The 14,273-nt window shown below is 39.7% G+C and overlaps 1 protein-coding gene across 2 annotated transcripts in view; it reads right to left on the bottom strand.

The window, feature by feature from the left end:
• Positions 1 to 14,273, bottom strand: part of NEK11 (NIMA-related kinase 11) — a 311,830-nt gene that overhangs the window by 111,611 nt on the left and 185,946 nt on the right. For both annotated transcript variants that reach the window (XM_011977968.1, XM_011977967.1), the window contains exon 14: positions 8,410 to 8,570. In XM_011977968.1, the coding sequence (XP_011833358.1) occupies positions 8,410 to 8,570 (161 nt within the window). The remainder of the gene's footprint in view (positions 1 to 8,409; positions 8,571 to 14,273) is intronic.

The following is a 14,273-nucleotide window of genomic DNA, read 5'->3' as shown; positions in this document are numbered from 1 at the left end:
CACTGAAGGGAACACTCAGATGCTTTGCATTCCTGCTCAGTTTTGCTTTGCCCTTTATTCACCCTATTGCCTTTCTCCTTTTTCTCCATGCTTTGGTATTGGGGTGAAAAATGTAGGTGTGATCCTAAACCCTATAATGGACCTACTTTTAAAGACTTAATGTCTAAGGTCTCCTACAAAGCCCGCAAACTCACACATGTACCCCCTGAACCTAAAATAAAGGTCAGAAGAAAGAAAAAAGAACAGTATATCAAATTGTTAAGAGAAGTAAGTGATACAATTAAAAAAAAAAAAAAGCCCACTGTGCTGTATCCCACAGCAAGGTTTGACTGGTCCCAATATGACTAGCAATGAGCTGTGCTTTGATCCGGACAAGAAATAGGAGAGAGAAGGGGGAAGAATCATGATGGAAATGAAGGCTGGGATGGGGGTAGGGATGGAAATTGTCACCTCAAAGTCTCTCCCTTGAGCAACACACAGTCTACAGAAGGCCCATCACCTAGAAGGAATGACACACCAAACTGGGAGTATCCACTAACACTTTAGCCAGGCTGGTTGCTTTACAGCCTGGGACACAGGCCAGCGGAATGCTAGTGGAAAAACGATCGACAATCTGAAACAGCTGGGAGTCTGCTTTTTAGAACTGATGACCTCTAAGGTCGATTTAAGACAAAAAGCGTTTCTTTCCTAGTGTGAAGGTAAATTAATTAGGTCAGATCATGTAAATATACAAGGCAAATAAGTCCCACTATTGGGACTCAACAGTTCTGGTAACTTCTTTTAAAAAAGAAAAGGACATAGGCCGGGCCCACGCCTGTAATCCCAGCACTTTGGGAGGCCGAGGCGGGTAGATCACGAGGTCAGGAGATCGAGACCATCCTGGCTAACACGGTGAAACCCCATCTCTACCGAAAATAAAAAAAATTAGCCGGGTGTGGTGGCGGGTGCCTGTAGTCCCAGCTACTTGGGAGGCTGAGGCAGGAGAATGGCGTGAACCCAGGAGGTGGAGTTTGCAGTGAGCCGAGATCGCCCCACTGCACTCCAGCCTGGGCCACAGAGCGATATTCCATCTCAGAAAAAAAAAAAAAAGAAAAGAAAAAAGAAAAGGACATAGTAGGAGGAGGTAAATCTGTATCCCGTAACAGATGAGAGATGTTGGGTCTTTTTTGTTTTACTTTTCATAACTCAGCACTCTTCCTGGAACTGGTTTAAATTTTGCCTTGTACATAGCACAGTCATTCTGTTTAGTAAAAAGGTCTTGCCAGAGTACCAGATAATGCAATGGCCCTGCAGCTATTCCCTTGCACCTAATGCATTTACTCTATCATCAGTGGAGGAGAAGGGATTGTAACTGTTGTGCAGAGGAAAGACTGTATAGAGCAGAGGCTAAAAATAAAGTCATATAGTCCGGTTCTGCTACTTACTATCTGTGTGGGCTTGCAGATGTAACTTCATTTCCTTATGCCTCAGTTTCCTCTTGTGTGAAGTTAGGATGTCACAAACAGTCTTATCTTTCAAGGGACCTAGGTTTTAAAGTCAGCACTTGAAATAGCCTCCACTGCTATTTCTTTTCTGAGCAAATGAAACAGCTGATTTGCACTTAGGGACTAGATTGTGTGAAAAATTGTATCTTAAATACTGGAAGTCTACAACAACAATCCAAAGCAACAGGAGGCTTTTACAGTCTGAGAGACACGGGAACTGAGATGCAGGAGAGGGACAGGGCTCACATCTCTCAGCTCATTTTCACTCTGGAGCATTCAGCAGAGACATATGAAATCCCTAACTAATGATCCCTTCCTCTCTCCCACCTTCACCTTCTCCTTTACCTCTGCCTTCTCCCTTATTTGAATTCCAGCCAATTAAATTCTAGTTTGATGCAGTTCATCTAGAATATACACATCAGAGTTGTTGCAAGAATTAAATGAAATAATACACCTGTGACAGCCATGAGATATGCCACTTAAAGTCCCTTCAAGAGAGACCCTGCTGCAAGGAGCCTAGTGATCTAACAGCCCTTGGCTACAACACCTTCAGAATCCAATGCAGGGTCCACGCTGAGGTCCTGCTCTTCCTAGGCAGCTCCCAGGCAATGTAAGCACTATGGGGAAGTTAGGGCCAGGCCATTCTTTCCCAGTGCTGGACTCCAGCAACAGACCTTGCGCTCCCTCTTGGCTGGGCCAAGTCTTTTTCAGAATTGCAGTGCAGCCCGAGGCTCTTATCCAATTGCTCCCTCTCTCTCTCCCTCCCTCCCTCCTTCCTTACCTTCCTTCCTGCCTGACAGCCTGCCTGCCAAGGCTTTATAGGAATTGCGCTGCAGCCTGAGGTTCTCATCCAGCCAACCTACCTTCCTTCCTTCCTTCCTTCCCCTCAAATATATCAGTATGGTTTAAGACTCCTCCCACCTACTTGATAGGAATTTCCTTTTTATTTCTAATTCTGTCTCATCACCTGCTTCCTGGAGAACCTGAACTGACACAGCATGCAAAGTACTGAGCATAGAATGAAGGTTCTGGAAATACTAGCTGTTACTGTTATCATTACTATGATCTGATTAATGACTCGACTAACAGCAGAAACTCTTGGAGGCACCTACCATCATGACAATCAGATCCAAGGGTCCTCAGCAGAATCTCAGCCCTTGCCTATCGCATATCCAGTTCTCTGCCCCTGGGACAACGTTCCAAGCAGAAAATCAATTCTTTTTCCTAATGCTTCACTGTGCAGTGAGAATTTCAAAACCTCTGAATGATTTGGGGAAAAAGCATTGAGAACTTCAGAATCAACTGGAATAGTGGACGTCCACCACCTTTCATCTTAGGAAGAACAAACACCATAGTCCTGAAGAGACTTCTTAAAACAAGTCTCAGTGAGAGCCACATTCATTAAACAAAGCCCTTCTGAGGAAGTTTTGTGTCAAGTCGTTATTGTCCACATAGTATGTGTATTACTGGATGCATCTGAGCCATTTATTAGTCTTGGAGAGAAAAATGATAGTCAAGGCAGCAAGGGAAAGACAGAAGAGTCTGTGAAAACACTTGTCAGCCTGCAGCCCTAAGCCATGTCCACTAGAGCGCATAAAACACTTTTTAGTGACAGGTCGCACAAATGTTGCGGGGAACCCTGTTATGATGACAGCTATAAACTCAATTCTCCTGAGATCTAAGATGCTGGTTCCAATTCAGTGACCACAGACTTGGCAGAGGCGCCATCAACAATATGATAATGGCTTGTGAAAGAGGTTTTATTGATGCTGTGCTTATCACAGCAGAGAAACAGCTGGCAATCAGCAGCAATTAGGTGCTTAATAAAACTGCTTTGGAGACACTGCTGCTGAAAAGATTGCCATGGGTGGCACAAAGAACTCAGCAATCAATCTCAATGAAGTCCATGGCTGTGTTTCTTTTTGAAAGCACTTCTTTCATCAAAATAACTATGTGACTTTGGCTCCATCTAAAGGAAGGGGAATCAACTTTGATCTGCTGACACACATAGAAGGCATTGGTGTGATAACCACCTAAGCAGACCCTGGCACACTCAGAGGTCCAGGGCAAGACCAGGGAAAGGGGAGAAGAGGCCAATCTGAGAGATGGCAGTAGGTCTCTCTCAATTCACAAAGTTGACCATGACTGAGTTCTGTAGTGTAATTTGTATGTTGCTAATGAAAACAACCTGAAAGGGAAGATTCCATACTCATCACCTTTGGGGAAGGAGAAACTATATTGAATTACTGGAAGAAAACAAATGGGGTTGTAATTACCTGCCTCTAATACAAATTACTCTATCGTGTAAATGTTTTTGCTACTCTATACAAATTACTTTTTGCTACTCTATACACATTATTGTGTATTGTTTTTGCTACTGTAGAATATATATTGACCTAGAATGGACTTGGCAACACTTCTGTTTCCCTTATGCCAAGTCCATTCTAGGTCAATAAATATTCTACAGTAGCAAAAACATTGACTTGAGAATGTGACTGATGTGGGCCTGAGGCATGGGTCTGATCCTTGCCAAGCTACGTGACCACAGGAAGGCTACATCTCTCTCAGAAACTCCGTTTCCTCAATTAGAAAATAGGAATAAGATAACTACCCAACAGCGTTTGTCAGTCAAAATACCATCATGTATGTGAGAGACTGTATTTAGTCTGTTCTCACACTGCTAATAATGACATACCTGAGGCTGGCTAATTTATAAAGAAAAAGAGGTTTAATGGACTCACAGTTCCACATGGCTGGAAAGGCCTCACAATCACGGTGGAAGGTGAAAGCCGTGTCTTAAATGGCAGCAGACAAGAGAGAATGAGAGTGAAACAAAAGAGGAAACCCCTTATAAAATCATCAGATCTCGTGAGACTTACTCACCACCATGAGAACAGTATAGGAGAAACTACCCCATGATTCAATTATCTCCCACTATGTCCCTCCCACAAAACATGGGAATTATGGGAGCTACAATTCAAGGTGAGATTTGGGTGGGAACACAGCCAAACCATGTCAGAGGCCTTAGCATTGTGTCCCAATAGATTACTTAAAATCAATCATAATCCGTCATGTAACATGTGATACATACACAACCCAGAGAACAAAACTGCTGCCCTTATATTTATCATCTGCCTTAAGACTAATAAGAAAGAATTTAAAAAAAATATTTAAAAGCAAGTTAGAATTAATTTTCGTATAAGGAGTAAGGAAAGGATCCAGTTTCAGCTTTCTACTTATGGCTAGCCAATTTTCCCAGCACCCTTCATTAAATAGGGAATCCTTTCCCCATTTCTTGTTTCTCTCAGGTTTGTCAAAGATCAGATGGCTGTAGATGTGTGGTATTATTTCTGAGGACTCTGTTCTGTTCCATTGGTCTATATCTCTGTTTTGGTACCAGTACCATGCTGTTTTGGTTACTGTAGCCTTGTAGTATAGTTTGAAGTCAGGTAGCGTGATGCCTCCAGCTTTGTTCTTTTGACTTAGGATTGTCTTGGAGATGCGGGCTCTTTTTTGGTTCCATATGAACTTTAAAGCAGTTTTTTCCAATTCTGTGAAGAAACTCATTGGTAGCTTGATGGGGACGGCATTGAATCTATAAATAACCTTGGGCAGTATGGCCATTTTCACGATATTGATTCTTCCTATCCATGAGCATGGTATGTTCTTCCATTTGTTTGTGTCCTCTTTTATTTCACTGAGCAGTGGTTTGTAGTTCTCCTTGAAGAGGTCCTTTACATCCCTTGTAAGTTGGATTCCTAGGTATTTTATTCTCTTTGATTAGAGACTTAAATGTTAGACCTAATACTATAAAAATCCTAGAAGAAAACCTAGGTAGTACCATTCAGGACATAGGTATGGGCAAAGACTTCATGTCTAAAACACCAAAAGCAACGGCAGCAAAAGCCAAAATTGACAAATGGGATCTAATTAAACTAAAGAGCTTCTGCACAGCAAAAGAAACTACCATCAGAGTGAACAGGCAACCTACAGAATGGGAGAAAATTTTTGCAATCTACTCATCTGACAAAGGGCTAATATCCAGAACCTACAAGGAACTCAAACAAATTTACAAGAAAAAAACAAACAACCCCATCAAAAAGTGGGCAAAGGATATGAACAGACATTTCTCAAAAGAAGACATTCATACAGCCAACAGACACATGAAAAAATGCTCATCATCACTGGCCATCAGAGAAATGCAAATCAAAACCACAATGAGATACCATCTCACACCAGTTAGAATGGCGATCATTAAAAAGTCAGGAAACAACAGGTGCTGGAGAGGATGTGGAGAAATAGGAACACTTTTACACTGTTGGTGGGATTGTAAACTAGTTCAACCATTATGGAAAACAGTATGGCGATTCCTCAAAGATCTAGAACTAGATGTACCACATGACCCAGCCATCCCATTACTGGGTATATACCCAAAGGATTATAAATCATGCTGCTATAAAGACACATGCACACGTATGTTTATTGCGGCACTATTCACAATAGCAAAGACTTGGAATCAACTCAAATGTCCATCAGTGACTGACTGGATTAAGAAAATGTGGCACATATACACCATGGAATACTATGCAGCCATAAAAAAGGATGAGTTTGTGTCCTTTGTAGGGACATGGATGCAGCTGGAAACCATCATTCTTAGCAAACTATCACAAGAACAGAAAACCAAACACCGCATGTTCTCACTCATAGGTGGGAACTGAACAATGAGATCACCTGGACTCGGGAAGGGGAACATCACACACCGGGGCCTATCATGGGGAGGGGGGAGGGGGGAGGGATTGCATTGGGAGTTATACCTGATGTAAATGACGAGTTGATGGGTGCTGACAAGTTGATGGGTGCAGCACACCAACGTGGCACAAGTATACATATGTAACAAAACTGCACGTTATGCACATGTACCCTAGAACTTAAAGTATAATAATAAAAAATAAATAAATAAATAAATAAATAAAAATAAAAGCAAGTTAGAAAATCTCACTTTAACATTAAGGAGTTTTGGCAGTATCATAAAGAGGTACTAGATGCCGTGACTAGGTAACTTCATAATAATGATAGCTAATATTTCATTAAGTATTTTATTAAGTTCTGAGCATTATTCTAAGTACTTTATATTGATTACTTCATTTAATCCTCAGAACCACTCTATGAGGTAGAAAACATTATTTTTTCACTTTACAGATTAGAAAACTGAGGCACAGAGAAGTCTAGTAATTTGAACAAGGTCATGCAAATCACAAGTTATAAAGGATAGATTCAGATGCAAGCAATCTGATTTCCAACCTTATATTCTAACTGCCAAAGATGGATATTCTGAGACTGGCAAAATTGTATTTCTGACCTAGGAGCTGTTTGCCATATAGTATTTTATTCATGTGGTTCTGAATCTGTTATATTTTCTTAAAAAACATTTCTAAGTGATAATATTAGTAGCTAAAATTTTACCACTTGATGCTTTGACCAAAAATTGGGCACTGGATGTATTTTGCCTATCGTGTGTTTTGCAACCATAGACGCAGAATGAAGGCTTTGTTACATTGCAATAATATCCGTTACAGTTGTTTATGACAGTGGCTCAGAAGGTAGTAGAAATTATATTTTTGATTTGTGGTAGGAGGTGCTGCTGTTTTCCAGATTCCGTTGGAAAAAAATGGGGAAATCGTATAAGCAAAGTTTTTATTTTGGCATTCTGAATCCCCCCTTTAGCTGTATTTTTCTCAAAATGTATTTGTTTCTCCCTTATTTGTCTCCTAAATTACCTCTCTCTAATCCTTTCTCTTTATCTGTTCCTCCTCTTTATCTCATCCCTTTTTCTGCTTGGCCCCATACCTGTACCCTACTAGTTCCCTTCTCCTTGCCTCTCTCTCCTAATATCAAATTCGAGAGCACTTCTTACTGCTTTTATTTATTGAATATTATGATGCATAATCTTTATTAAAATGGTTGAATGGATTTAAGAGGCTGAATGGATTGAATATTAGGATATATTGCATGATCTTTATTAAAAAATGGTTGAATGGATTTTTGGAGTGAACCATCTTCACTCCAGAAATCATCTCCTCTAGCTGAGTTTTCGCTCAGTTAGGTGTCCTTTGGTAGACTTTTATTTTAGTAACTACATGGTTCTCAGTTAACAAAAGCTTTTGTAACTCATAGAAGTTTAGGATTGGAAGGTAAGAAGAAAATGAGGTATGGATGTATACATTGCCTGAAGCTCTCCCGTTTATCTTCATATGCCTCTTGCTTTTTTTCTCTTGCAGACATCCAACATAGAAAGCACATGTCAGGGGTGTTTCTTGGCCTATGGCTCATATAAAGCTTAATCTTACTACAGTCAAAGAGATCTACTACAAGGGCATAGGGCATATACTCAGAGAGACCTCACCACTTAAGCAAGAATGTGTCCTCAGAGGCTAAAAGTAGCTATGAAGATTATCCCCTAAGCCCAGGATCTTTAGGTCTGATCCCCAAAACTAAGTCAGTCTTTACAAATTTGTATTTGCATTTAATTTGTGAACATGACCCTAAAATATGATTACCAGACAGAAAAGTATATAAAAAATCCCATTCTCTCTGCTAAAGAGACACTTGCATTTTTTAATTCAATAGCTGTATACGAATCCCTCCTCAGTGTGCAATGTGGTGTGTGCCATCCCCCAACCCCCCAAATAAGTACAGTGTACTCCAGCTCTTCCCTTATCAACATGGTTCAGATCAGATTCTCCAAATTCTATAGGGCCCTGCCTGCCTCTGGACCTTGAGAAGCCAGACCTATCACAAGTAGCTATTATAATAACCCTGGCCGCCGTGTCCCCAACTTCACCTTAGAAGACTTCCTTTCCTCTCTGGGAGAGTCCAGTCAGTACCTTGAACAGCTCCATGGCTTCCGATGGGGAGTATCACATACCTGTTGGTTTGTTCTGTAAGTAGGCTGGGATCCCTCATTCTTGATTTCTTTCTCTGGTCCTGCTAACACTATTTCTTCTTCCTCCTCATCACTCTCTTCACAATAGGAATCAAATGCATCAGCATAGTATTCTTCAGCCACAAGTGGGTCTTCTGGGATCTCTGAAATAACGAACAAACAACAGTCAGATACTACCAGTTATTAAAATTATAATGAGGTAAGAATACCCTATCTTTTCACAGGGATGTATATTTGGCTTGCACTAACAAAGCTTCCATGGAGTGTAGAGCTGAATCTCAGCTTCCTGAAAGTATTTGGTTGAATGTAATAAACATTCAGCAAAATAAAACCAGTGGAGAAAAGGAGGAACATTTCCATTAGCAACTACCTTTTGAAGGTAAGAAAACAATCATGAAACAAGAATAAATAATACGCTTTAACATCTTGACATTTGGAGGCATGAATCCTTATTAAAAATGAGGAAATTTAGGAGCAAAGGTAGGACAAGATGTCCTGGCTGAAGGGTCCTGTTACACAACACACATAAAGTTTTTAGCGTAGGTAGTTGGAGCAAAACTACTGCAGCATTTTTCCTAGATATTTCTTTTTTTTTTTTTTTAATGTTACTGCTAAGACCAAACAAGATGACTAGGATATACAGCAGCAGCATTCTGGCAAGCTGGGAAAAACACAATTCTTTTCTAACAGGTAATGATGCTTTTGAGATGGAGTTCACTCTGGTGGGTCCTATTTACTCAACCTTACATTCAGCACTTATTTTAAAAAAGAATACCCACTTAAGCTGATGACAATAAGCATCTACCCAAGTTACCTGATGCAACATTGTTAGTAACTAGAATAAAGTCGGTGTTTCTAACAATCTTCAGTGAAGAAAGGCCATGAATGGATCACAATAAAGCATAACAATATAAACTCTTATTTACTAATGGGGGCCTAGAAATAAAGAACTACCCAAAGAACTACCCTTGGGTCGGGGGAGGAGAAAATTATAATACTCAACTGCAACAAAACAGTAGACATTTTAGACTTTGCACTATACTCAGACTTAAAAATAAAATTTGTATTCTAAATTATAACACATTATTTTTCAATCTATTGTTGCTATTTCCTGTCTAGTGGGAAAAATACGAAATTTGGGGTCAGAAAATCAAGGCTGGAATCTAGCTCTTCCACCTTTTAGATGAAAATTTGTCCAAGAGACTTAAACTCACAGAGCTCCAATTTCTGTGATAAAATTGACATAAGTGTAATCTAGTAGAGTGGCTACTGAGATTGAGTAATAGAATTCTCATGAAAGCATCGGTATGCAGGGAAGTTTCATACAAATGTTCACTCAATTTCCATGTCTGTAAAAACGGGCTTTTCATTAAATGAGTTCAGAATCCTTTCAAAGTAAAATACTTAATGGATTTAGAATTCCCTGGAAATAGAAGATGTTAAAATGTGTTTGTTATCTATGCTTTTGCACTAAAACATAAAAGGTTGATGTACAGTAGAATAAAAATTAGCCAGCTCAAAAGACAAAAATTACATATATTCAAAACTACCTTCGCCAGTTCCTTAGAAAGCAGTGTACTAGGGATCTCATACCGTCTCTCAGCAATTTCAACACAGCGTTTTTTTTTTTTTTTTTTTCAGATCAGTTCAGATCACTGATTTTCAGCTGAGCATCAGATGAGATAGAATACTGTTATGGGGAAGCCATAGTTATTATTTTTTTATTTAGATTGAAATAATATATACTATTTTATTAAATGTGGCTTCTAGTCATTATATCAAGAAGACACCTGCACGTGTCTGTATGTACACATATATATATAACATACCTATACATGTATGTAGATGTATATAGAAAGTCAATACCTTTTGCGTACAAGTGGTTTTTGGTTACATGGGTGACTTTTGCAGTGGTAAGGTCTAAGATTTTAGTGCACCCTCACCTGAGTAGTATACACTGTACCCAATATGCAGTTTTTTATCCCTTACCTCCCTCCCACCCTCCTCCCCTCTGAGTCTCCAAAGTCCATTATACCACTCTGCATGCCTCTGTGTACCCATAGCTTAGCTCCCACTTATAAGTGAGAACATATGGTATTCGGTTTTCCATTCCTGAGTTACTTCACTTAGAATAATGGCCTCCAGCTCCATCCAAGTTGCTGCAAAAGACAGTATTTCATTCCTTTTTTAATGGCTGAGTAGTATTCCACGGCACTTGTCAGTGACGGGCAGTTATGTTGGTTCCATATCCTTGCAATTGTGAATTGTGTTGTGATAAACATAAACGCGCAGTTATCTTTTTGCTATAATGACTAGAAGCCATGTTTAATAACAATCTTCATTTTACTTACACTGAGAATGACAAGACGATCACAGCATGAGAAGTGTATGAAAACTAAAATCCCCTGAGAGATCTCCTGTTCTGCCATCAAGTAGGGGCATGTGCTTGCTGAGTGGAATGAAAGACAGAACCATATGATGTCTTCCTTCTCTTGCCCACCTTCAACTCTCTCTGAATCTCTGTGTCTTTCTCTGAGCTGTCCATTCTCTCTCTTTCTGCACTCTCTTCTACTTCCTCTCCCTCTCCTTGAGTCTCTTTGTCCCTTTGACAGTTATTCATTCTCTCACTCATTCATATTTTTCCCTCTTGCTCTCCTATTTTTCCTTTATCTTCATTCCTCCTTGCCCACTCCCTTGGCTTTCAAACTATGACACGGTAAGAATATCATTTACATTGGTTGCCCAGTGAACAGAAATGTGCTTATAAATGTATGTATGTAAATATCTTTATAGTTGAAACAAAAGTTTCATATATCAAGACCTACTTACTCAAACTACATATGATACACTCTGGTGTTTTTCATTCTGTTCAATCATTTTTTTATGCCGGTTGCAACTCACGAAACTGACCTCTCAACCTGCAGTTTGAAAAACACCCCAACCTAGCTAGAGAGACCAACATCCAGAAATACTCCTTTAGAATGCTGGCTTTGGCATAAAAACAAAATCTGCATTTAAATCAAGCCTCTAGCAATAGCTCTGTAACACTGTGTTATTTAAGCTTTCTGCACTTCAGTTTTCTCATCTATAAAATAAAGATGATAATATTGGTCTCATGGAATTGTTGGAAACATTCCATAGTACAATGGGTGCAAAGTATGTATCAAACAAATGTTAGTTACTCTTGGAAATAATAAGGCAAACACTCAGTAGTTTTGCCTGTAATATTCAACACCACGAAGAAATAACAGTCATGCATCACTTAACAATGAGGATATGTTCTGAGGAATATGTCATTCGGTGATATTATCATTGCATGAACATCAAAGAGTGTACTTATTACAAACCTAGACAGTATAACCTACTACACATCCATGTTTATGTGGTATGGCCTATTGCGCTTAGGCTACAGCCCTGGACAGCATGTTACTACACCGAACACTGTAGACAATTGTAACACAGTGGTAAGTATTTGTGTATCTTAACATTAAAAATGTACAGTAAAAATGTAAAAGACTTTTTAAATGGCACATCTGTACAGGGCAGTTATCATGAATGGGCATGCAGGACTGGAAGTTGCCCTGGGTGAGTCAGTGAGTGAGTGCTGAGTGCATGTGAAGGCCTAGAACATTACTGTACACTACTATAGACTTTATAAACACTGGACACTTAGGCTACACTACATTTATAAAAAACGTTTTCCTTTCTTCAATAATAAATTAAACAGCTTACTCTAAGTTTTTTAAACTTCTTGATTCTATCATAATAACACTTAGCTTAAAACACAAACACATTGTACAGCTGTACGAAAATATTTTCTTTTTTTTTACTTCTCTCCTAACTAGGATATAGTCAATAAGCATTTTTTCTTTCTTTTCCTTTTTCAACTATTTTGTTAAAAATGAAGACACAAACACACACATTGGCCTACTGCTACACAGCGTCAGGATCACTGATACCACTGTCTTCCACCTCCGCATCTTGTTCCACTAGAAGGTCTCTAGGGGCAGTAACACATATGGAGCCTCCATCTACTGTGGTAACAGTGCCTTCTTCTGAAATACCTCCCGAAGGACCTGCCCAAGGCTGTTTTACAGTTAATTTTTTTTTAATAAGTAGAAGGAGTACACTTTAAAATTATGATAAAAAGTATAGTAAGCCAGGCATGGTGGCTCACTCCTATAATCCCAGCACTTTGGCTGGCCGAGGCGGGCAGATCACCAGAGGTCAGGAGTTCAAGAACAGCCTGGGCAACATGGAGAAACCCAATCTTTACCAAAAATACAAAAAATTAGCTGGGTGTGGTGGTGCACACTTCTGGTCCCGGCTAACTGGGAGGCTGAAGTGGGAGGATTACTTGAGCCTGGAAGGTGGAGGTTGCAGTGAGCCGAGATCGTGCCACTGCACTCCAGACTGGGTGACAGAGTGAGAACACACCTCGAAAAAAAAAAAAAAAAGTATAGTAAATACATAAAGTAGCAACAGTCATTTGTTATCACTATACTGTACATAATTATATGTATTACACTTTTATATAACTGGCAGTGTAGTAGGTTTATTTACCCTGCATCTCCACAAATATGTGAGTGGCTACGTTATTCTGCAATGTTATGATGGCTATGATAGCACTAGGTCTTGGGAATTTTTCAGCTTCATTAATGGGACCACCATTGTACATGCAGTCTGTCATTGACCAAAAGATTGTTATGCAGTGTATGACTGTAGTAGACAATTGCAAATATATACCCAAGTTTAAAATATTTATTTTAAATAGAAAAACTTCTCAAAATTCATACTGAACCCAACTGAAATGGGCAATATGGAATCTAGACTCTCTCTGGTTTCCTTTCTGCTGGACTCCACAGGAATCCTTAGGCAATTCACCACACTGTTCACCTCCCACTGTCCTTCCTGTCCACTGGTTCCGTCTAGGTTTCCTTCAAACAGCTCAGGAGAAACCTCTGCAAGGGGGTTTGACAAACATATTCTGTAAAGGGCTACATAGTAAAAAGTTTTAGGCTTTGCAGATTACATGGTCTCTGTCACACAACTACCCAACTCTGCCTTTGTAGTGTGAAAACAGACAATACATAAATGAATGAGTGTGGCTATGTCCCAATAAAACTTTATTTACAAACATAGGCAGCAAACCAAGTCATATCTCTACAACACAGACAAATTTTTCTTTTGTTAAAATACTAAGTTCCTCTTCCCAAAACGTAGCTCACTATGTCCAGACAGCCTTAGTCCCTTTCCCTCTCCTACCTAGGATTTCCTCCTAGAAGTGGAAGAGGGAAAGAAGTGGCCAGGGAAAAGTGCCACTCTGCCACCTAAGTTGTGAAACAAACTGGGATGAATCTGTCTCCAGTATTTCTTAAGTAAGCTCCACTAACTTGGTGCTGCCCACGAAAGGACTCATTTTCATTTTCAAAGGGAAAAGTCAAAAGAAATGTAAGTCTGTTCGAACTGTGTTTGTCAAGCCTCATGTTTTTCATACATCGACCCAATTTGAAACCTTATTAGGCTAAGGTTCCTTTCTCCTGTCACTAAGGGGAAAAGAGTCTGATAAATAGCTTTAATTTCCTTGTACCCTGAAGTCAGCCTCATAATGGGTATACTGGAGTGGCATTCCAGACCTTCTGTATGCTGGGTAAGCAGTAACAGAACGTGTTCATGAAGGAATCCAATAATGGCTGCACGAGTTTGGACACAGATGTTTCAAATCCATGCTGGAAAAACGAAGACATTACCCTGTTCCAGGAAAATGACAGCCTTTATCAGATCCTTCAATTGAGACCCAAATAAATGCCTTTCTCTAAGACTTGTGTGAGCATCAGGATCACCTG

Source organism: Mandrillus leucophaeus, unplaced genomic scaffold (assembly GCF_000951045.1).
Source record: "Mandrillus leucophaeus isolate KB7577 unplaced genomic scaffold, Mleu.le_1.0 Scaffold186, whole genome shotgun sequence".
Taxonomy (NCBI): domain Eukaryota; kingdom Metazoa; phylum Chordata; class Mammalia; order Primates; family Cercopithecidae; genus Mandrillus; species Mandrillus leucophaeus.
The sequence above is the reverse complement of the archived record's forward strand: the minus strand, read 5'-3'. Positions and strand labels throughout refer to the sequence as shown.